The 19,933-nt window shown below is 34.7% G+C and overlaps 1 protein-coding gene across 1 annotated transcript in view; it reads left to right on the forward strand.

The window, feature by feature from the left end:
• EIF3E (eukaryotic translation initiation factor 3 subunit E) overlaps positions 1–14,256 on the forward strand; it is a 36,262-nt gene extending 22,006 nt beyond the window's left edge. Inside the window, exons 8-13 of the mRNA XM_084864940.1 lie at positions 3,937–4,063; positions 4,896–4,997; positions 6,334–6,443; positions 12,553–12,655; positions 12,943–13,077; positions 14,085–14,256. Of these exons, the coding sequence (XP_084721066.1) occupies positions 3,937–4,063; positions 4,896–4,997; positions 6,334–6,443; positions 12,553–12,655; positions 12,943–13,077; positions 14,085–14,123 (616 nt within the window). The 3' untranslated portion in view covers positions 14,124–14,256. The remainder of the gene's footprint in view (positions 1–3,936; positions 4,064–4,895; positions 4,998–6,333; positions 6,444–12,552; positions 12,656–12,942; positions 13,078–14,084) is intronic.
• Positions 14,257–19,933: the final 5,677 nt, after the last annotated feature.

The raw sequence follows: 19,933 nt of genomic DNA on the forward strand, positions 1-19,933 counted from the left end.
ATTAAAGTTTGGTGTTAATGAATTTTTATTTGAACATAGCCACACTCATTCAATATACATTAATCCTGCCCCACCCCCATACATGGGGAATATGTTTCAAGACCCCCCAAGTGAATACCTGAAAACATAAATATTTGAACCCTTTATAATGTTTCCTATAATTACATACCTATGATTAAGTTTAATTTATAAATTTTAGGTACAGTAAGAGATTAAAGACAATAATAATAAAATAGAAAAAATTATAACTATATGTAATAAACCTACGTGAATGGCTTTAGGACCATTGTTAAGTAAAATAAGGGTTACCTGAATGCAAGCACTGCAATATCACAACTGGATCTGAGATGGCTACTAATTGTCTAATGGGTAGGCAAGTACTGTATGGTATATCCATGGGTGGGCAAAAGTAGGTTTACAGTTGTGAGTACATGAAACACAGTTGATTCTGTTATTATTAATTACTGTATTTTCCATATGAACAACTGTAAACCTACTTTTGCCAAACCCTATATACAGTGTAGATGTGTTTGACCAAGGAATGATGCATGTTATGGGCAAGATAGACCATGGCAGCTTGAGATTTTATCACAATACTTAGAACAATTTGCAATTTAAAACTTAGGTATTATTTCTAGAATTTTTCATTTAATATTTTCGGATTATAATTGACCACAGGAAACTGAAACTGTGCAAACCAAAATCATGGATAAAAGGGTTCTTGTGGTGTTGTCTTTGGCAGCTTTTGAAGAGTATGGTAGAGCTGAGTTGTAACAGAGATCATATATTCTTGCATTCTCCTTGCCTCGCAGTTATTGCTCTGTACACTGTGAGTCCCAGAGATGTCACATGCCTAGACAGTATTTCAAATGCTGTTTATCCCCATACAGCAGTGTATTGTTTTGTTTTATTACTAGTGCATTCTCATCCTGTCAAAGCAAGAAAAGTGGACTTCAAATGTGCTTTTATGGCAGAGTGGGGTAGGAATTATTTTGTCTTAAATTAAAAAGCAAAGCATTGAATTTGCACTGTAGGTATGCTACAAGAATAGTATATACATCCACATTACTAGACTGTAAGCACTCATTATAATATTCCCACTGACAGCAAAGCAACTGTCAGAAAAATTGGGAAATTTAAAACAGTATCAGCAGAATTTCCTCACAAAAATTAATGAAAATGAGGCTTTAACCAAAGTAAATTTCTGTGCAGCTCTTTGTTAGTCAAAAGAAAGCTATTTTCCAATGGTGATTCTGTTTCATGTTCAATTACGGCAGCTAAAGAAATATGTCTAGAAAAAATAAACAGTTTAAAATTATTAGCCTTTGCTGAGAACAGTTTCAGTGTTGAAGATATTGGGAGCAACATCAGCAATCAATTAAAAAACAATGCATATGATTTTAGTGGTTTTCCTTGGCTCTTGATGAGTCAGTGGATATTACCAATATGGTTTTGTTGTTAATTTGAGAAATCTGGTGGAGTGGCTGAAGAACATGTCTCTATGATAGTCTTATGTGGAACAATTATAGGTGATATTTTAGTTTAATCATAGTTTAATGTTTTTAAGAGAATACTAATTTACTACAGCCTGAAATGGAATTGGCTAAGTTGTGCTAAAACTTTTATTGGTAAATATGTATGGAGAAGAAAAGGCTTAGTTGATCAAATTCATAAAATTTGTAAGGTATTCAGAGCTTATGATTATTGATTGCATTATTTATCACCATGTACTTTGTGGATAAATCTCTGGTGTTTTATTGAACCAATTGGTGCCACAGTGAGCTTATTTACTCTCATGGAGTTAACTGTTACCAATCTATGAATTTTTGTCAGAAATAGAATATCTTGATTTTTCCATACTATACAGCAATTGGATGGCTTCACAATGACAATTTGTGATGTTTTTGAGCTTGAGGTGAGATATTAAATAAGAAAAATACTCAATCACTATTATCATGCCCTGAATGGCCCTGTGAATTAATTTAAAAAAATATATTTTATTGATTTTTTACAGAGAGGAAGGGAGAGAGATAGTTAGAAACATCGATGAGAGAGAGTCATTGATCAGCTGCCTCTTGCACACCCCCTACTGGGGATATGCCCACAACCAAGGTACATGCCCTTGACCAGAATCAAACCCGGGACCCTTCAGTCCCCAAGCCGACACTCTATCCATTGAGCCAAACCGGTTTCGGCTGTAAATTAATTTTTGTTATAGCCTAGATAATGTTATTAAATTTAACCTAAAATTGCAAAGTGAAATAGTACTTATACGGTACCAGTAACTAGAGGCTAAGTGCACAGATTCGGTGCACTAGTGGGGTCCACCGGCCTGGCCTGTGGGAAAGGGCCAAAACTGGCTTCCAACATTTCCCCAGAAAGTCCAGGATTGAGAGAGGGTGCAGGCTAGGTTGAGAAACTCTTATCGGGTCAGGGCCAGAGCGGGACACGGGAGGTTGGCCAGCCAGGGAGAGACTGTGCGGGGGAGGGCTTCAGGACATAGCTGGCCTGTCTCGCTCAGTCCCTATTGGCCTGGACCCCATAGCAAGCTAAATTACTGGTCAGAGCATCTGCCCCTCTATCATTAGCATATTAGGCTTTGATTGGTTGAACAGACACTTAGCATATTAGGCTTTTATTATATAGGATAGTCGTTTTTATGACAGTTAACACGTGTCTAGCCACTTTATAGTTTTTCTTCTTTCAAAAGTTAAAAGAAAATGAGCCTTAAATGGCTTGGCTCAGTGGATAAAGCGTCGGCCTGCAGACTGAAAGATCCCGGGTTTAATTCTGGTCGAGGGCACATGCCTGGGTTGTGGGCTCAACCTTAGTGGGGAACATGCAGGAGGCAGCCAATCAATGATTCTTTGTCATCATTGATGTTTCTCCCTCTCCCTTCCTTTATGAAATCAATAAAAATACATTTAAAATAAAATAAAAAAGAAATAAGATCTTCATTCCCACACAAAATTTCAGCAGATACGGCTTTTGAGCCCAAAATATAATTAAAGAAAGTTTTAGGCCTCATTTTCATTACAAAAGGAAATTTCCATATTTCAAAATTCAATTAACTGCAGTTGAATTCGAAGTGATTCATTTGCAATATAATGATATACTAGAAGGAAATATCAAAAGAAGAATTTAGCAGAATTGTGCAAATTTTTGCCAAGTTATGAATATGCTAAATTAAAAGCACATGTTTGTTCATTGATAGCCATATTTGGTGGTACTGATGTTCTTGAAAAACATTTTTAAGTATTAACTATGTCATACGGATCATCATTAACAGATCAACAGTTGCCATAAATTTTCATGATAGGAGTCTCTAACTTTTGAACCCTACTGGGGATCGAGCCTGCAATCCAGGCACGTTGCCCCCAGCCGGAATCGATCCCGGGACCATTCAATCTGCAGGCCCATGCTCTATCCACCAAGCCAAACCAGCCAGGGCTACTGACAAATATTTCTAAGCTTGTCATAGTGTTGCACACTCAGAGATACTTAGTTTCCAGTCTTTCATTACCTGAACATTTTAATTTGTGTAAATGCCTGTTTTTCTGATTATGATGAGTAATTTGCGTGCAGAAATTTTTCACACATTTGTTCTACTAGGCGAATAACTGAAAATCATTGCTTAGTCTTTTGAAATAGACTGATCGCATATATAGGGTCTTCCAAAATACCTTTTCCTCAGTAGTGATAATAGGATTATTTACCTTTTGAGTCTTCAAATTGGGGAATATCAGCTAGCATTTCCTTGGAGAAGATGGCTTTTATAGTATTCATTCTTATAGTGTTTGTAATCTTGGATTGCTTAAACAATATAATCTAATGGGCGGTTTGAGGGTTTCCTTTTAAGCACTTAATATATGATTATAGGTCTAGAAAAACTAGGTAAGTTATTAATATTAAATAGCCTTTATATTTTTACCTTAGGTATCTTAATGCAATTCAGACCATGTGTCCACATATTCTTCGCTATTTAACTACAGCAGTCATAACAAACAAAGATGTTCGAAAACGCCGGCAGGTGCTAAAAGATCTAGTCAAAGTTATTCAACAGGTAAAAACTTAGATCTGTATTGATTTTTTTTTTTTAATATGCCTGAACTTTAGATTTAGCCCCCCCCCCCAACCCCCCCCCCCCCCCCAAGTAGTACTCTTCTTAAGGTAAAGACATTTTAAAAATAGGAGGAAAGGATACATGGAGAAGAGCCCAGGAATCCAAGTGGATATTTACTATCTTTAAGCTCAAGATATACTTAAGCCTGATGTGGTATGAATGATACTGTTCTCTGCTAGGTGGATATTTAATATACACTGTATATTAGTGTTTCTCTTATTGCAAAGAGTGAACGATCTGGAGCCTAGAACTGTTTGTTGGGAGGTCACTGTCTGCATAATTCCAGAGTAATGGCCTTTACATTGAATATAGTAATAGTTTCCAAGTTGTTAAAAGCTGTGGCTCTACTTGTTCATGTAGTGAGCTTCTCAGCAATCACTGTGGGTTAGAAAAGAATCTAAATATTTATTTGATATAAGAATAAATTAAATTTTAAAAATACAATTTCCCCTTCAGTGGGGTATAAATATTGTTATCCTTGGGTAAGTTCATCACTGTTTATTAAGGAATACTTTTGGCTCCAGAGGAATTTGAAAGCTGTTGGAATGGTTCTAGGATGAGAATTTAGAGAACTTGGTCTGGAAGGCATTAAAAGCTAAAGGTGTGGCCTGGAATCAGGATACAAGCAATTGCTTTGAGAAGATAAATACTAGGTAATTTGCTGGAAATTAATGGGAACGGAGGAGAAAATAGGAAGATTGGGATAGTCTAGGGGCAATCTACCAAACAGTGTTGAATTAGATCCAGTTTGACCTTTGACTTTATTTTACAGGAGTCTTACACATATAAAGACCCAATTACAGAGTTTGTTGAATGTTTATATGTTAACTTTGACTTTGATGGGGCTCAGAAAAAGCTGAGAGAATGTGAATCTGTAAGTATGAATTTTTTCTTATAAATTAATAGCATTCCTAAATTTTTATATATTATAATAATTAACCTTATAGTGTTTTATTAAAGTAATTCTATCAGGAATATATATTAATCTTAAAGTGGCATATTTTTTTTAGAAATGTGCTGGGATAAAAAAAACATTTTTAATGTTGTTGCCATGTGTGTATCCTTTTAGTTAGGACAGCTTGTTAAACATTGGGTGTATTATAAATTCACACAGACACCCATAATTCCATGTCTTATCCTGAATAAGTAAATATGTGAAATATTTAATATCTGTGGGCAAGGTTGTTTGGAATTGCATATCACAACTATGATTCCTAATTTGTTTTGTAAGTGGGCCTATTTTTAGAAATTTTCACATTTGATATATTTAACATTTGCTATAAATCACTCAAGCTAAAAGTGTGATTTTTATAACCACAGTGTCTTCTCTTGGTTATTGGAAACTAAAGTACCTTCAGAGCAACTGAAAGAGTTAGGTTTATGGGTATGTTGTTTTTTCTTTTAATTAAGTTAGTTTTGAAGGTTTAACAAATTAAACTAAGAATTTACCTATTAAATGCATTTACCAAATCCACAAATTACTATATGTCAATTTCAGTTTTGAACCCAAATATTAGCACAAAAATATGTTGAAGGACTAAGAGTCCTTCCTCTAAAAAAAAGAAAATTATCATGTAAATATACCTTCCGAGGTGATTTTCAAACTTAGGACAAAATTTAAATTATAATCTAGTGTAATATGTGTTCATATAGTCATCAATATTACTAACATCATATAGCATTATTAAATATTTGTATATATCTGTTATATTAAGTATCTAGGGCTTGCTAAGACAGAAGAGAACATGGTTGCTATTAAAATGTTATCTTGAGAGAATTTGGTTGCTATTAAAATGTTCTCTTCATTATGATATGACCCTTGAATTTTTTTCCTTTTTATATTTACTATTTATTTACTATCATAAAAATATGCATATCTTTGCTTCACTCATAATGATTTGAAATAACTGGAAAAGATACACTATCTGTAGGGCATTTATGTAGGATAATGGACAACACAAAGCTAATTTGTCATATATTGTTCAAATCATCACTGGAACAAGGAAACTGCAGTTCTTTATGGCTTTTTCTCATAGCATTTACTTGTTTAACTTATATTATTAGCAGCTTCAGTAGAGTGTGATAGAAAGTGTTGTGTAGAACTTGTGATCATAGATGAGAGAATTCTAGTGAAATGGAACAATGACTAAGGCACACAATGCTGTTTTTTTTAATTTTTAAATTTTTTTTCTTTTTCATTTTATACACAGGTGCTTGTGAATGACTTCTTCTTGGTGGCTTGTCTTGAGGATTTTATTGAAAATGCTCGTCTCTTCATATTTGAGACTTTTTGTCGCATCCACCAGTGTATCAGCATTAAGTAAGAGCATCCTGATTTAATTTGTATTTTATACTTTTAAATCTCTAGAAATTTCCATTTATTGTAAAGTACACTTAATAGGATTCTATTTCCTTTTGCTTTAAAAGAAAAAGGATACAGTCTGATAGAGGTTTATTAAAAATTGTAACTTTTGTTTGAATTCTGGGTTGTTAAGAGACTCAAAAATATCTTTAGCTTCTGCGTTGGCACAGCATGATTTTTGAAAATGATAAGTTCAAGGCAATGTTATTTATCAGTTACTTTTTTAAAAGACTACTATTATAATAGGAAGAAAAGAGAAGAATATAGTTTTAGAGTGGTTTTCAGCAGTTCAAATAAGGATTTAGCCCTTAGTAAATCGGAAATATTCTTGAAAGACTACATTTGGTAATCATTTCAGTTAATTGAGTTTGTTTTATTTGATTATATATTTGAATTCTTATATAGTAAACTCCAATGACATCTTAAAATGTTGAAACATGGAAAAAATTATGGTGAATTTTAGTTGAAATGTTCTCTATTGTGTGAGAAAAGTATTGGGGAGGGAGAATGTGAAACTTACATAACCTATTAGAAACTAATTTTATGTATTAGAATTTGAAAAATAACCAGTGCCCTTTGGCCACAGATGAAGTCAAACAGTAAATACTCCACAATATTTTAAAACTTACTACTTTAATGTTTGCCTCTTGGGAATTGTGTGTAGACCAAAGTTTTTCTTTTAGTGACTTTTGTTTTTGCTAAGGCATCCATACTTGCTTGCCTAGTTTTAGTGGGTTGTCATTGAAGTGGTTATTCCGCTACAAGTATAGTGTGATCATGGGGCTTTTCCTATGGAAAGTGAAGCTTTGACTTCAGGTTTTTTAGTATTGTACTGTAACTAGCATATCTATACTTTAAAAAAAAAAAAAAAGTCTGATTCTCTTAAAGAATAGTTGTACATTCTAATATGTTGTGGTTGTGATATGTGGGACTCTGCTGGACAATAAATAGATCCTAGAATGCTAGCGTTGCTTTTTTTTTTTCTTCCTGCTTTTTAAGAAAAGATTTATAATTAGACTTGTGAAAGAGGGATGCTAATATTTTTATTCCCCTTGTTGAAATTTCCCCATATTTAATTAGAATTTGATCACTTGGATGTTTGGGGTTTTTTGGGTTTTTTTAAGCAGATTTTTCTTTTGATATCTTTAGCACCCACTATACTAACTTTGTACAGTGTAGATACTCATAAATATTGAATGAATACATTTCTTTCCTTAGTATTAGTGAGTTCATATTTTTGTCCATAACACAGTACTTTGTCACTTTGGTGCATGCTTTGAGAGTACCATGAACAAGAATCTTTTTTTCCCAGTTTTAGTTCTTTTTATTAACTCTGGGGCTTTGTATTCATTATTGTGCTGCTTATGATTCAGTTTACTATCCTTACCAGTAAAGTTGATAACAGTATTTGTCCTATCAACTCATTTGAGATATGTAGCTCAAATAAAATAATATAGTGGGACTGATTCAATAAACTTTATGTGACATTATCATTACCTAAGAATTTTTCTAAAAAATATATTTTGCTTGATTTCAGGAGGAAGAGAGAGATAAAAACATCAATGATGAGAGAGAAGCATTGATTGGCTGCCTCCTGCACGCCCCACACTGGGGATCAAGCCTGCAACACGGGCCTGTGCCCTGACTGAGAATTGAATCGTGACCTCCTGGTTCATAGGTTGACACTCAGCCATGCTGTCCAGACTTGGTGTCGTTTATTTTTTATTATTTTATTTATGTATGTATTTTATTTTAATCCTCACCCGAGGATATTTTTTCTGTTGATTTTCAGAGAGTGTGGAAGGGAGGGAGAAGGAGAGGAGAGAGAGAGAGAAGCATCCATGTGAGAGAGACACAGTCTGGTTGCCTGCTGCACTCTCCCCAGACGGGAACAGAGATCAAACCTGCAACCGAGGTATGTGCCCTTGATTGGGAATCAAACCCTTTGGTTGGCAGGCCCACACTCTTAACTACTGAGAAAACTGCCCAGGCTAGTTTTTTGTGTTTTTCATTTTATTTTTTAATTACGGTTGGCATTCAATATTATATTAGTTTCAGGTGTACAACATAGTGATTAGAAATGTATATACCTTATGAAGTGATCACTCTGACAAATCTAGTGCCTGCACGGCACCATACCTAGTTACTATATTACTGGCTATATTTTTCTATGCTGTATTTTACATTCCTGTGACTATTTCATAACTGTCAAATTGTACTTCTTAACCTCTTCACCTTTTACACCCGTTCCCACAACCCCCAGCCTGTCTGGTAACTACCAATTTCTTCTTTGTGTCTGAGTTTGTTACATTTTGGTTCCTTTTTTTTCTTTTTCTTCTTCTTAGATTGCACATCTAAGTGAAATCATACAATATTTGTCTTTCTCTGTATTATTTCACTTAACATAATGACCCTCTAGGTCCACCCATGTTGTTGCAAATGGTAAGATTTTATTTTTTTATGGCCGAATTCTATACTGTTGTATATAACCACATTTCTATTCATTCATCTGTTGGAATCTTTGGTTGCTTCCATATCTTGGCTATGATAAATAATGCTGCAGGAATATAGGCATGCACATATGTTTTTGTGTTTTGGATTTCTTTGGATAAATACCAGGAATTAAGATTACTGGGTTATATGATTATTTAATTTTTGAGGGCCCTCCATACTGTTTTCCGCAGTGGCTGCACTAATCTGCATTCCCACCAACAGTGCACAAGGGTTTCTTTTTCTCCACATCCTTCCCAGCATTTATTTGTTGATCTATTAATGATAACTGTTCTGGCAGGTATGAGGTGATATATATAATATCTAATTGTGGTTTTAATTTTTATTTCCATGGTGATTAGTGGTGCTGATTGTCTTTTTGTATGTCCTCTTTGGAGAAATGGCTATTTAGGTTTTCTACCTATTTTTTAGTTGAATTGTTTGGGGGTTTGGTGTTTGAGTTTCTTATATATTTGGGATATTAACCCTTTAATTGGAGGTATTATTGGGATATACCTTCTCTCATTCAATAATTTTTCTTGTCTAAGGTCCAGAAATCTTTTCTCTCTTTCAGTGATAATATTTTCTTTTTATTTAGGTTGTTTAAACATTTTTGGCTAAGTTATGAATCTGTTTACCATAAAATATGCAACAACGTATGTCAAAAAAGATTACTGTGGTGGGATTTAATTTAGTATAGCTGAATAGTTTATTAGATATGGTGTGTCTCTGAAATTTAAAAGCTGTTCTAGAATAATTCTTGGACCCGTTTTCAATTGTAGATAAAAACAAAAGTATGGAAGTAATAATTTGAATGTGTATGATAAACATGTTGGCACATACATTAATATAATTTCCCTATAGAGGTTAGTTTTGACTTTTCACAAAATATTTGCCAACTGCTTTTGCATTTCCTTGAAGTCATTTCTTCTTTGCTTATTTTATTAACATTTTTTAATCTTAATATGTTTTTTAAAGTTGTTACTACCAAATAGCAATTTATATTCATAATTTTTTTTTTAATATTTTATTGATTTTTCACAGAGAGGAAGAGAGAGGGATAGAGAGTTCGAAACATCGATGAGAGAGAATCATCGATCAACTGCCTCTTACACACCCCCTACTGGGGATGTGCCCGCAACCAAGGTACATGCCCTTGACCAGAATCGAACCGGGACCTTTCAGTCTGCAGGCCGACGCTCTATCCACTGAGCCAAATCGGTCCCGGCTATATTCATAATTATACTTCCTAATATTAGAGAGAAATTGAAAGATACACTTGTATATGCAGATAAAATAGTTTCAAAAGTCATTATTGCATTTCTTCATTAACTATAAAATAATTATTTTTACTAATGAGATGTTGGAAAAATGAAAATTTTCAGTTGTCACACAACAGTTATCATTTCTTAAATTTCTTTCTCCTCATTATACTATATTAGTAAAGTTTTGCTAATATTATAATTAAAATTGTTTTTTCTTGAAATATTGATGTTTCTGTCTTCCTCTCCCTTCCTCTCTCTCTCAAATCAATAAAAAACATACTTTAAAAGGGGGATTTATATATAACATTTAAATGCCTATTCTACTACGTATATACAAGGTTGACATATTTAGTGTAATCTAAATAATTTGGAAGTTATTTTTGTTTAAAATCTATCCATATTGAATTAGATAATATTTCTCAGAAATTCTGCATTTTGATATGTGTTGTCATTTAGCTATTGATAAACAGAATTTTAAATAATACAAGATAAGTATGGCATAGAATAGTTTGTCAACTTTTTGCTTTTTAAGCTTTAATAGGATATTACATTTTTATTCTTAAATCTTTACTATTGTTACATTCCACAACAAGATCACATGGCATTGAAAAATGTAGACATAAAGCTCCATCTTCACTATTATTGCCCATTTGAGGTAAAAGAAAGAAAAAGGAAGATGGAGTAGAGATGACAAAGAACCAGATAATATCTCAAGTGATGGAGGGTGGGACCAGTGGGATGCATACTGGTGGTGCATGTTAGAATACTGATACAAAATCTTTACTGAAGAGAGCCAAGTTGATGGCATAGTTAAACGCCAGTACTCACCACTTCCCACAACCACATCAAAATTACAGAACAACCATCATTCAGAAGTGCCTGAAAGCTGGCTGAATGGAAGTCTACAACTAGAGAAGTAAAAATGAAAGCACAGTCAGACTAGTAGGGTTGGAGGCATGGAACAGACTGGTCCAACACACGCACGTGTGGCATTTCTGTAATCGGGAGGAATATCTCCAAGGCCTCCCATGAGAAGTAGGGGGTCCCAGTCCCATACCAGACTCTCAGCATAGGGTTCCAGAGATTGGAAGAGAAGTCCCCATAAATTTAGGCTATAAAAACCAGCAGGGATTGTGGCTGAGTGACATGGAAGCTGCTGGAGTCCCAAGTATTCTTCAAGTGCCCTCACACAAACTTTCACGGTCCCAACTCCTCTGAGCTCCAGTGCCAGATGACAGTTTTTGGGGAAGCCAGGGACATACAGGATGAACTGGACTGTCTGGCATCAAGGAAGGAATTTGGGGGCAGTTTGCTCCCAGACGGGTGCTCACAGGGGTCATTTCCTGTTCTGATACCTTCCCCACTGCAGAGCTGACTGGCAGCTATATTTGAGTTTCCATCAGTGTGGTCTACACTGTTCACACCACCCACCGTGGCGATTCCCTGAGACCCTGTTTCATCCAATTGTACTCCCACCTAAGCTGTTTGTAGCTGCTTTTCCATATGAATGGCCTGTCCTGGTTCAGCCTTCAGACTTTGCCAAAATATCTTACACAAGCAGCAGCCAGTGTCAGCATGCCTCACTCCTATCAATAAGTAAGAGACCCAAGACCCAGCACTAGCACTGACCTGCCTTACCTCACAGCTGGGCCTCACCTGGGCACTTCCTAGCACAATACATACTGATACAAAATCTTTACTGAAGAGATCAGCCATTTGCAGACTTCTCTGAACCTCCTGCTGAGTGGCTCAGGCAGGGGCTGGCTTTGTACCTGCCGGTAGGTCCCAGAGCCAATGACCTGGTGGACAGTTCAGACCAGACCAGATTATAACTATACATCCACAAGCAACGCACTCAGGGGACAGACTCAGTGAACATCAAAGCCCCACTGAAGGAAGACCTGCTCCATGGGAATGTCACCTGCATAGCCATTGTAGACAACACTGGTCCTCACAGGCAGTTGACCTGAAGGCCAATTCTTTCCGGTGACACCAGTCAAGGCTCAACTACAATAAGACTGTGCACATAGCCCACATGGGCAAAGTACACCTAGAGTGCCCAGTTCAGGTGACTGGAGAGGCTGGGGCACTGGGCCATACAGAACAGTTATTATACATGGCCATTCTACCAATTCCAGGAGACATGACGGCTCTACCTAACATAGAAACAAATACAGGGAAACAGCCATTTATGAGAAGGTAACCCATGAACACCTAAAAATCTGTTTGCAGAGTGTGGGTCAAAGACTATGTGCTTAAAACTTAAGTTTTTATACTCAATGTCTTTTTTTTTACTTTTTTGTTTTAATTAGTATGTTGGCGGATAAGCTGAACATGACTCCAGAAGAAGCAGAAAGGTGGATTGTCAATTTGATTAGAAATGCAAGACTGGATGCCAAGATTGATTCCAAATTAGTGAGTATTAAGCTAACTGTCCACTTAACTAAATAGCAGTTGCTGGTTACTTTATACTGAATATTCATTAGGAAACTTAATTCTATCAAGAATTTGTTTTGTTTTAATGTATAATAGTTCTTTGAATGCAACAGCAACCTATTCATTTTTGGGGGTAAATATTGTCATCTTTCTAGTACATAAAAATTATGTGAAACAGTTACTTAATGTTGTCATGTCATGCTTGTGACATACCTGGGAAATGGTTATTAATATTACAGGATCAATTTTCCTTTGTCTTATTTTAGGGTCATGTGGTTATGGGTAACAATGCAGTCTCACCCTATCAGCAAGTGATTGAAAAGACCAAAAGCCTTTCATTTAGAAGTCAGATGTTGGCCATGAATATTGAGAAGAAACTTAATCAGAATAGTAGGTCAGAGGTAAGAACCACACATTTTTTGTTTTGTATGGGACTTAGCAATAATGTAACATAATTGTTAAATGGACTTACTTTGAGAACATCGTAATATCAGTTGTATCTGATTTTGCATTTCTGTTTGTGGCGGGTATGAACATTTTGTTTAAGAAATTACTGAGTGGAAAATAATTTTTCTTAGATGTATTACATGCATTTGTTAGGGAAAGTTAAAAAAAAATTAAGTTTCCTTTTACTCTTCCTGTGTGACTTCATTAACTCATTTCCTCAGGGTTTTCAACACATAATTTTAATTGTAGAAGGTTATAAGTCATATGTATACCCCTCTTTTAAGTGCTTGAAATTTATTTATTTTTTAAATCTAAAGAAACACTTCTGTAAAATGTTGATTTTATTATATGTTAATCTTTTAAAATTTGATTTTATCAGATTTAACTTTGTAAAAAAATATATTCCCCTTTTTGATAGAGATCCTACATATTAGACATTAAAACAACTTGCATGGCTTTGTAATTTTGGCATTCTAAACCACTTTTAACTCAAGCCATTGTGTTTATGTGTCAGTGGAGAGTGGGAAGTTTTTAGGAAGCATTCAAGGAACTCAGTTAGTTGAAGTTTAGTAACAGGTTTGTGTCCTTAGAAGTTCTTAAAAGAGAAGGATGAATTAGGAAATTATTGTCAATGCCTATTCCAACCAAGTGTAGAATAACTGAGCCTGAAAAATATCTTTTATGTAACATATTTTTTGTATGATTTGGGATCAATTTGATTGTATAATATTGTTGATATTGTCATTGTTATACTTCATAATTAATTGGTCAAAAATATCAGATGGTATTTTGATATATTTTGTTCTAAGTGGAACATCTGACATTTAACAATTGCAAAGGCTGTTAAAATCTTAGGAAGTGCTTTGGCAGGAATAGTGCGAAAAGGAAATACTAGTATCACTTTTTCTAAATTTTTTCAAAAATTGCTTCCTTTTTTAATCTTTCTTTTTTTATATTTTAGGCTCCTAATTGGGCAACTCAAGACTCTGGCTTCTACTGAAGAACTGTAAAGAAAAACAAAGCTATAAAGTGAAGATAATAAAGCCACTGTATAAAGGGTGACATACATTGCAGAAACAACATATTGAGTATACATTTTGGAGAATTTGAATAAAATTGGCTGTGTTTCATTATCTTGTGAACTTCCTTGTGTATACAAGAATATGTGTTTCTTAATGTTTTATTTTGAAACAATTGTAGATTCACAGGAAGTTGCAAAACCATTACAAAGAGAGCCCCTGTAACCTAAACCTAGTTTCCCCCAATATTTTCCATTTATGTTATAATATCTACCAGGTTAGGATAGGATAGGATAGGATAGGATATCATAATATCAACCAGGATACTGATATTTGTGCAAAGTGTGTGCCTAGCTCAAACATTGTGAAGATCTCTTTCATGCTACCTCTTTATAGTCACATGTACATGCTAATTCCTGGCAACCACTAATTTGTTCTCAATCTCTATAATTTCGTCATTACAAGAATATTACAGAAATGGAGTTGTACAATGTCACCTTTGAGATTAGCTTTCTCTACTCATCATAATGCCCTTGAAATCTATTCAAGCTGTCAGACACATCAGTAGTTTGTTCCTTTGTATTACTAAATGGTATTCCCTGGTATTGATGTACCACATTCTTTAACCATGTGTCTGTTGAAGGGTATTTGGGGGCTGTGACATATAAAGCTACTGTTTCTTAAAGTGGCTACTTAGTCATTCACTAAGCAGCTACAAAGACCAACTAGGCCAAAACCGGTTTGGCTCAGTGGATAGAGCCTCGGCCTGTGGACTAAAAGGTCTCAGGTTCTATTCCAGTCTAGGGCATGTGCCTTGGTTGCTGGCACATCCCCGATACTGGGTGTGCAGGAGGCAGCTGGTGGATGTTTCTCTCTCATTGATGTTTCTAACTCTCCCTCTCCCTTCCTCTCTGTAAAAAAAGCAATAAAATATATATATATTTTTAAAAGACTAAATAGTAAAAGTTGAATTTTTTAAAATCCTCGCTGAGGTTGTTTCTGTTTATTTGAGAGAGAGAGAGGGAGACATCAATGTGAGTGAAAAGCATCAATCAGCTGCCCCCTGTATGCGCTCCAACTGGGGATCAAACATGCAACCTAGACATGTGCCCTGGAAAGGAATTGAACCTGCAACTTCTGGTGTATGAAATGACCTTCCAAAATAGCCACCTGGCCAAGACACAAGCTGAGTTTTGTAAATGCCTCCTTGAATATTTTAAACAATGCACTCGGTTTATTGCATGCCCAAGGTATTTAACATCTACCTGATAAAAGAATAACATGCTAATTGACCTTTGAGACGCCCACCAGCCAATAAATATGGGTTAATTTGCATACTCTGGGAGTGGGACAGAAGGCTTGCATTGTCATGAGGTAGTCATAGTGACGATGCAGGCCTGGAGTAAAGGCACTGCGCCAGCAGCCAGGGGAAGGAAGGCCCATTCTCACATGAATCTTTATGCATCGGGCCTCTAGTGTGATTATAATGTCCTGGTTAGGTCTCCTTTACACATAAGTGGTTTGATTTTTCTCTTTGTTGAATTAAAACCCAGTCCCATAACAAATTTGTTTCTGCTTTCAAGGCATGGTATGGAGATAAAAGATACATGGATATTATTTTATTTGACATCTGATTCCTCAACATTCAGTTAAGTTTAGAGAATACAGGTTTGATTTGGCCCAGGTGCTGTGGTTTCAGACCTCTGGTTTGCAGTGTAGTTCTCAACTATAGTCCAAAGCTAAAGCTAATGGGAGGATTACTGGTCAAGGTAAGCCAAATGTGACTTTTTTATACATCTCTAACCAGTATTGTGAAAACCCCAGTGTAGAGGATCATTTGTAGTACAAAATGGTCAGTAACTACTTGGAAACAAATCCTTCATGTGTAGGATCTAATTCCATGGATCGAAAGTATAGATATATAAGAAATAGATCTATAGTTACATAAAACTATATAAAATTGCATATATTACTCAGGATATGTAGAAATGGGATGAATGTTAAAATGCCTGTTTCCTCTATCAGTGACCCAAGGGCAAAAAGTTCTAAAAGACATCATTAATCCTCACTTTTTGTCTTAAGATTATATATAGCTCAACCAAGCTACATTAATAGCAAAGATTTCTACATGATAATAGTAGTTAAAAGCAAGTCCAACGGTTATTTAATATGCCTTAGTGAACTAGTAAAAACCACAGGAAAGAATGATAGGAAGGTAATATTCTTTACTGTGGTAGGCATTTTCACATCTATATATCTAAACAACCCTAAGGAATCAAGCATTTGAGTACCTGGAAAACTGAAATTTTTGTGCTAATATTTGTATACTAATGAGAAAGCATACTCGGATGATTACTTAAGGTCATATCTAGTTAATGTTTAAGCATGGAATTGGAAATGCCTTTTCAGTTTTATTACACTGCCCCTCACATTATTATTGCCTTATGAATTCTTCAGCACTAAATTTACAATAGGAGAAGGGATATCTGTTTACTAAGTTGTAAATGAGCATCTTGATCCACAAAACTCAGTCTATTAGTATTTACCATTGGATACTAGTTGCTTCACACACATACAAAAATAAAGAACACCAAAGTATTGAAACAAAACTGATGACTATCTGATTGTTTTTCTTTTTATGCTCAGCTCCTTTAAGGTTTTCCATTATATGCATAATTAATGTTTGCTCCTTCTACCACTTTGTGCTTTTCACATACTGCTGGTCTTTGAAAGATAATGCAGTATGACTTACTAGTATCAATCAGAAAAAAAACTATATAAACTAATGGCCAGCCCTAGCCAGGTGTCTCTGTTGGGGCTACATCATGTATACCAAAAGGTAACTGGTTCAAATCCCAATCAGGCATATACCTGGGTTGCAGGTTCGATCTCCGGTCCAGCTCATATGGAAGGCAACTGATTGATATTTCTCACATCAGTGTTTCTTGCCCTTTCTGAAATCAATAGGATCATATTTTTGGGTGAGGATTACAAAAACAAAGAATAGACATTTTTACATGTTGCCAACATTTTATTCATCAGTAATAGGCATTTTTAAAGTTTGATGACAGGTATACTGTCCCAGTAAAATGTAGAGAGCATAGATTATGTACTAATTAATTTTCTTTTGTGTGTTTTCCCCATTGCATAGTGAGAACCCAAGTGACAGCAGTTTTTATAGGTCTGGGACACATCCAAGAAGAGTTCATGAACATTACATTAAAGAGTTGTCTCTTTTTAAAAAGATTTTATGCATTCACAAGCATTTGTGATTATGTTTTTTAAAATGGGAGATATACAAAAGAATGAAAAAATAAAACCAATACCTATTTACTCAGTGCCTCCTACCTGCCACTGGCTTAAGAAATATAATGGTCCTAGTGCTGTAGAAGACCTTGTGGGCCTCTCACTAATCTTATTTTCCTCTTTACCCCTGGAAGTAACCACTACCATGATTTTTGTGTTAATTCATTCACTCGTGTTTGTGGTTTTATCCAATATATGTATTCCTAAAAAAAATGTTCAGTTTTGCATGTTTTTTACCTGTATTTAGTTGAAATTGTACTTGATATTCTTCCTTGCTTTCTAGACACAGATTCATCCATGTTGACTTATTCATGTTGGTGTATTTGGCTTTAGTTAATTCTTTTTCACTTCTTCATAGTCTGACTTATACCATAATTTATTTAAGTGTTTATGAATACGGTGTTTTTATCTTCTTGCTTGTCTGGAATTTTAGGAACCAGTCTGATGGTCATGTTTCTGTTAACTAGAGAGATTAATTTATTTTTTCTTATTATGATGACTAACATATGGGTTATTTCTATCATCATGAGTTTTCTACTTTTCCAATTTGGATTTTTACCCCTTATGGTTCCATTTTTCTCTCCAACTAGTTAGGCATCTAAACATTGTATTTTTATTCTTGTAGAGTTCACTCTATAAATTTCAACAAGTATATTTTAAAGTCTTAAAATTAATATCTCTGTCAATAATATGAGGAAGGCTGTTACTGCTATCATCTTCTTAGACAGTTATTTTTTTCCATAATCTGTCCTTTATATTGCAACCTTAACATTTTGACATTTTGTATAATTTTTTTCTTGTTTATTCCTTTTGTAATTAGACTTTTTTTCTCAGGTTGCTTTTAGGATTTTCTTTTCATTGTTGTTCTGCAGTGTCACTACAATATATATCTAAGTGAATTTTCAAAAAATGAATACTGTTTGTAAGTCACTGGACCTTCTATGTCCAAAAATATCTACAAAATTATTTCTTTGGATATTTCTTTTTGGTTCTCAGATTTTTGAGTTTCTATTCCAGAAAAACCTTATTCCCTGTCATATGTTTGTTATCTCTGTCATCTGTGCTGCATTTCATTTGGGGTAATTCCTTGATACCTGTCTTCTAGTTCATTAAAGATCTCTTCTACTGTGTCTTAATTTGCTGTTAACTGTCCATTGAATTTCTTATTTTGTTTTTTTAATAAACCTTTATTGTTCAGATTATTATTATACTTGTTCCTCCCCCCCCCCTCCCCCCAATAACTCCCCTCCACCTGGTTCCCACTCCTCCCTCTGCTCTTACCCACCCGCCACTGTCCTCATCGATGGGTGTACGATTTTTGTCCAGTCTCTTCCCACACCCCCCACATGCCTTTCCCCCCGAGGATTATCAATGCACTCCCTTTCTGTGCCCCTGATTCTATTATATTCACCAGTTTATTCTGTTCATCAGACTTTTTATTCACTTGATTTTTAGATTCACTTGTTGATATGTATTTGTTGTTCATAATTTTTATCTTTACCTTTTTCTTCCTCTTCTTAAAGAACACTTTTCAGGATTTTATATAATACTGGTTTGGTGGTTATGAACTCCTTCAGCTTTTCTTATCTGTGAAGCTCTTCATCTGACCTTCAATTCTGAATGATAGCTTTGCTGGCTAGAGTAATCTTGGTTGTAGGTTTTTGCTATTCATCATTGAAACTTTTAATATATATATATATATATATGTGTGTGTGTGTGTGTGTGTGTGTGTGTGTGTGTATATATATATATATATATATATATATATATATATATATAAAAAGTTTCAGTGTGCACTTGTATTCTTTAAACTTATTTTATATTTTGTGCTTTGAATCTATCCTGCAACATTCTTGCCCAAATTATTAACCATCACTGTACAATAGCTTTTGAATTATTCTCATTTTAACTATTCTTGATTCCTAATTCTCACCTATTTTCCATATTACAGAATTAATCTTTTCAAGTTTAAATTTTACTATTTTTTCTCTCGTTTAAAATTTTTAGATGGCTTTTCATTATTCTTAGCCTAAAGACTAAAGACTAAATCCTCAACATAGTTCTCATTACCTGTTATCGTCTTGCAGCATCAGCTTCATTTTATGCCAGTCTAGGGCCCCAATGACCTCTTAGTCCTTTAAAACAGTGGCTTTAAGCTATTTTGACTGCTACAGAGTAAGAAAAATGTTCTGCATCATGACCCAATACTATAAAAATAAATACATTTAACTGTTACAAAGTTTGTAAAACAATACTCACCCTTACTTTATGTGGTGACATCTATTTTTTATTCTATGTAATTGTAATACCATTAATTGGTATCAATCCACATTTGAAAATTGCCTTAAAGAGCCACAATCCATCCTCTGATATTTACAATGCTGTTTCCACTACCTGAGGATTAATTTTTTTTCCCTTTAATCCCACTTCCCATGTTTAAACTAGCACTTCTAGTTTATGTTATTTACACTCCAGAACTCAACTC

Source organism: Pipistrellus hanaki, assembly GCF_964339955.1.
Source record: "Pipistrellus hanaki genome assembly, chromosome: 17".
NCBI lineage: Eukaryota > Metazoa > Chordata > Mammalia > Chiroptera > Vespertilionidae > Pipistrellus > Pipistrellus hanaki.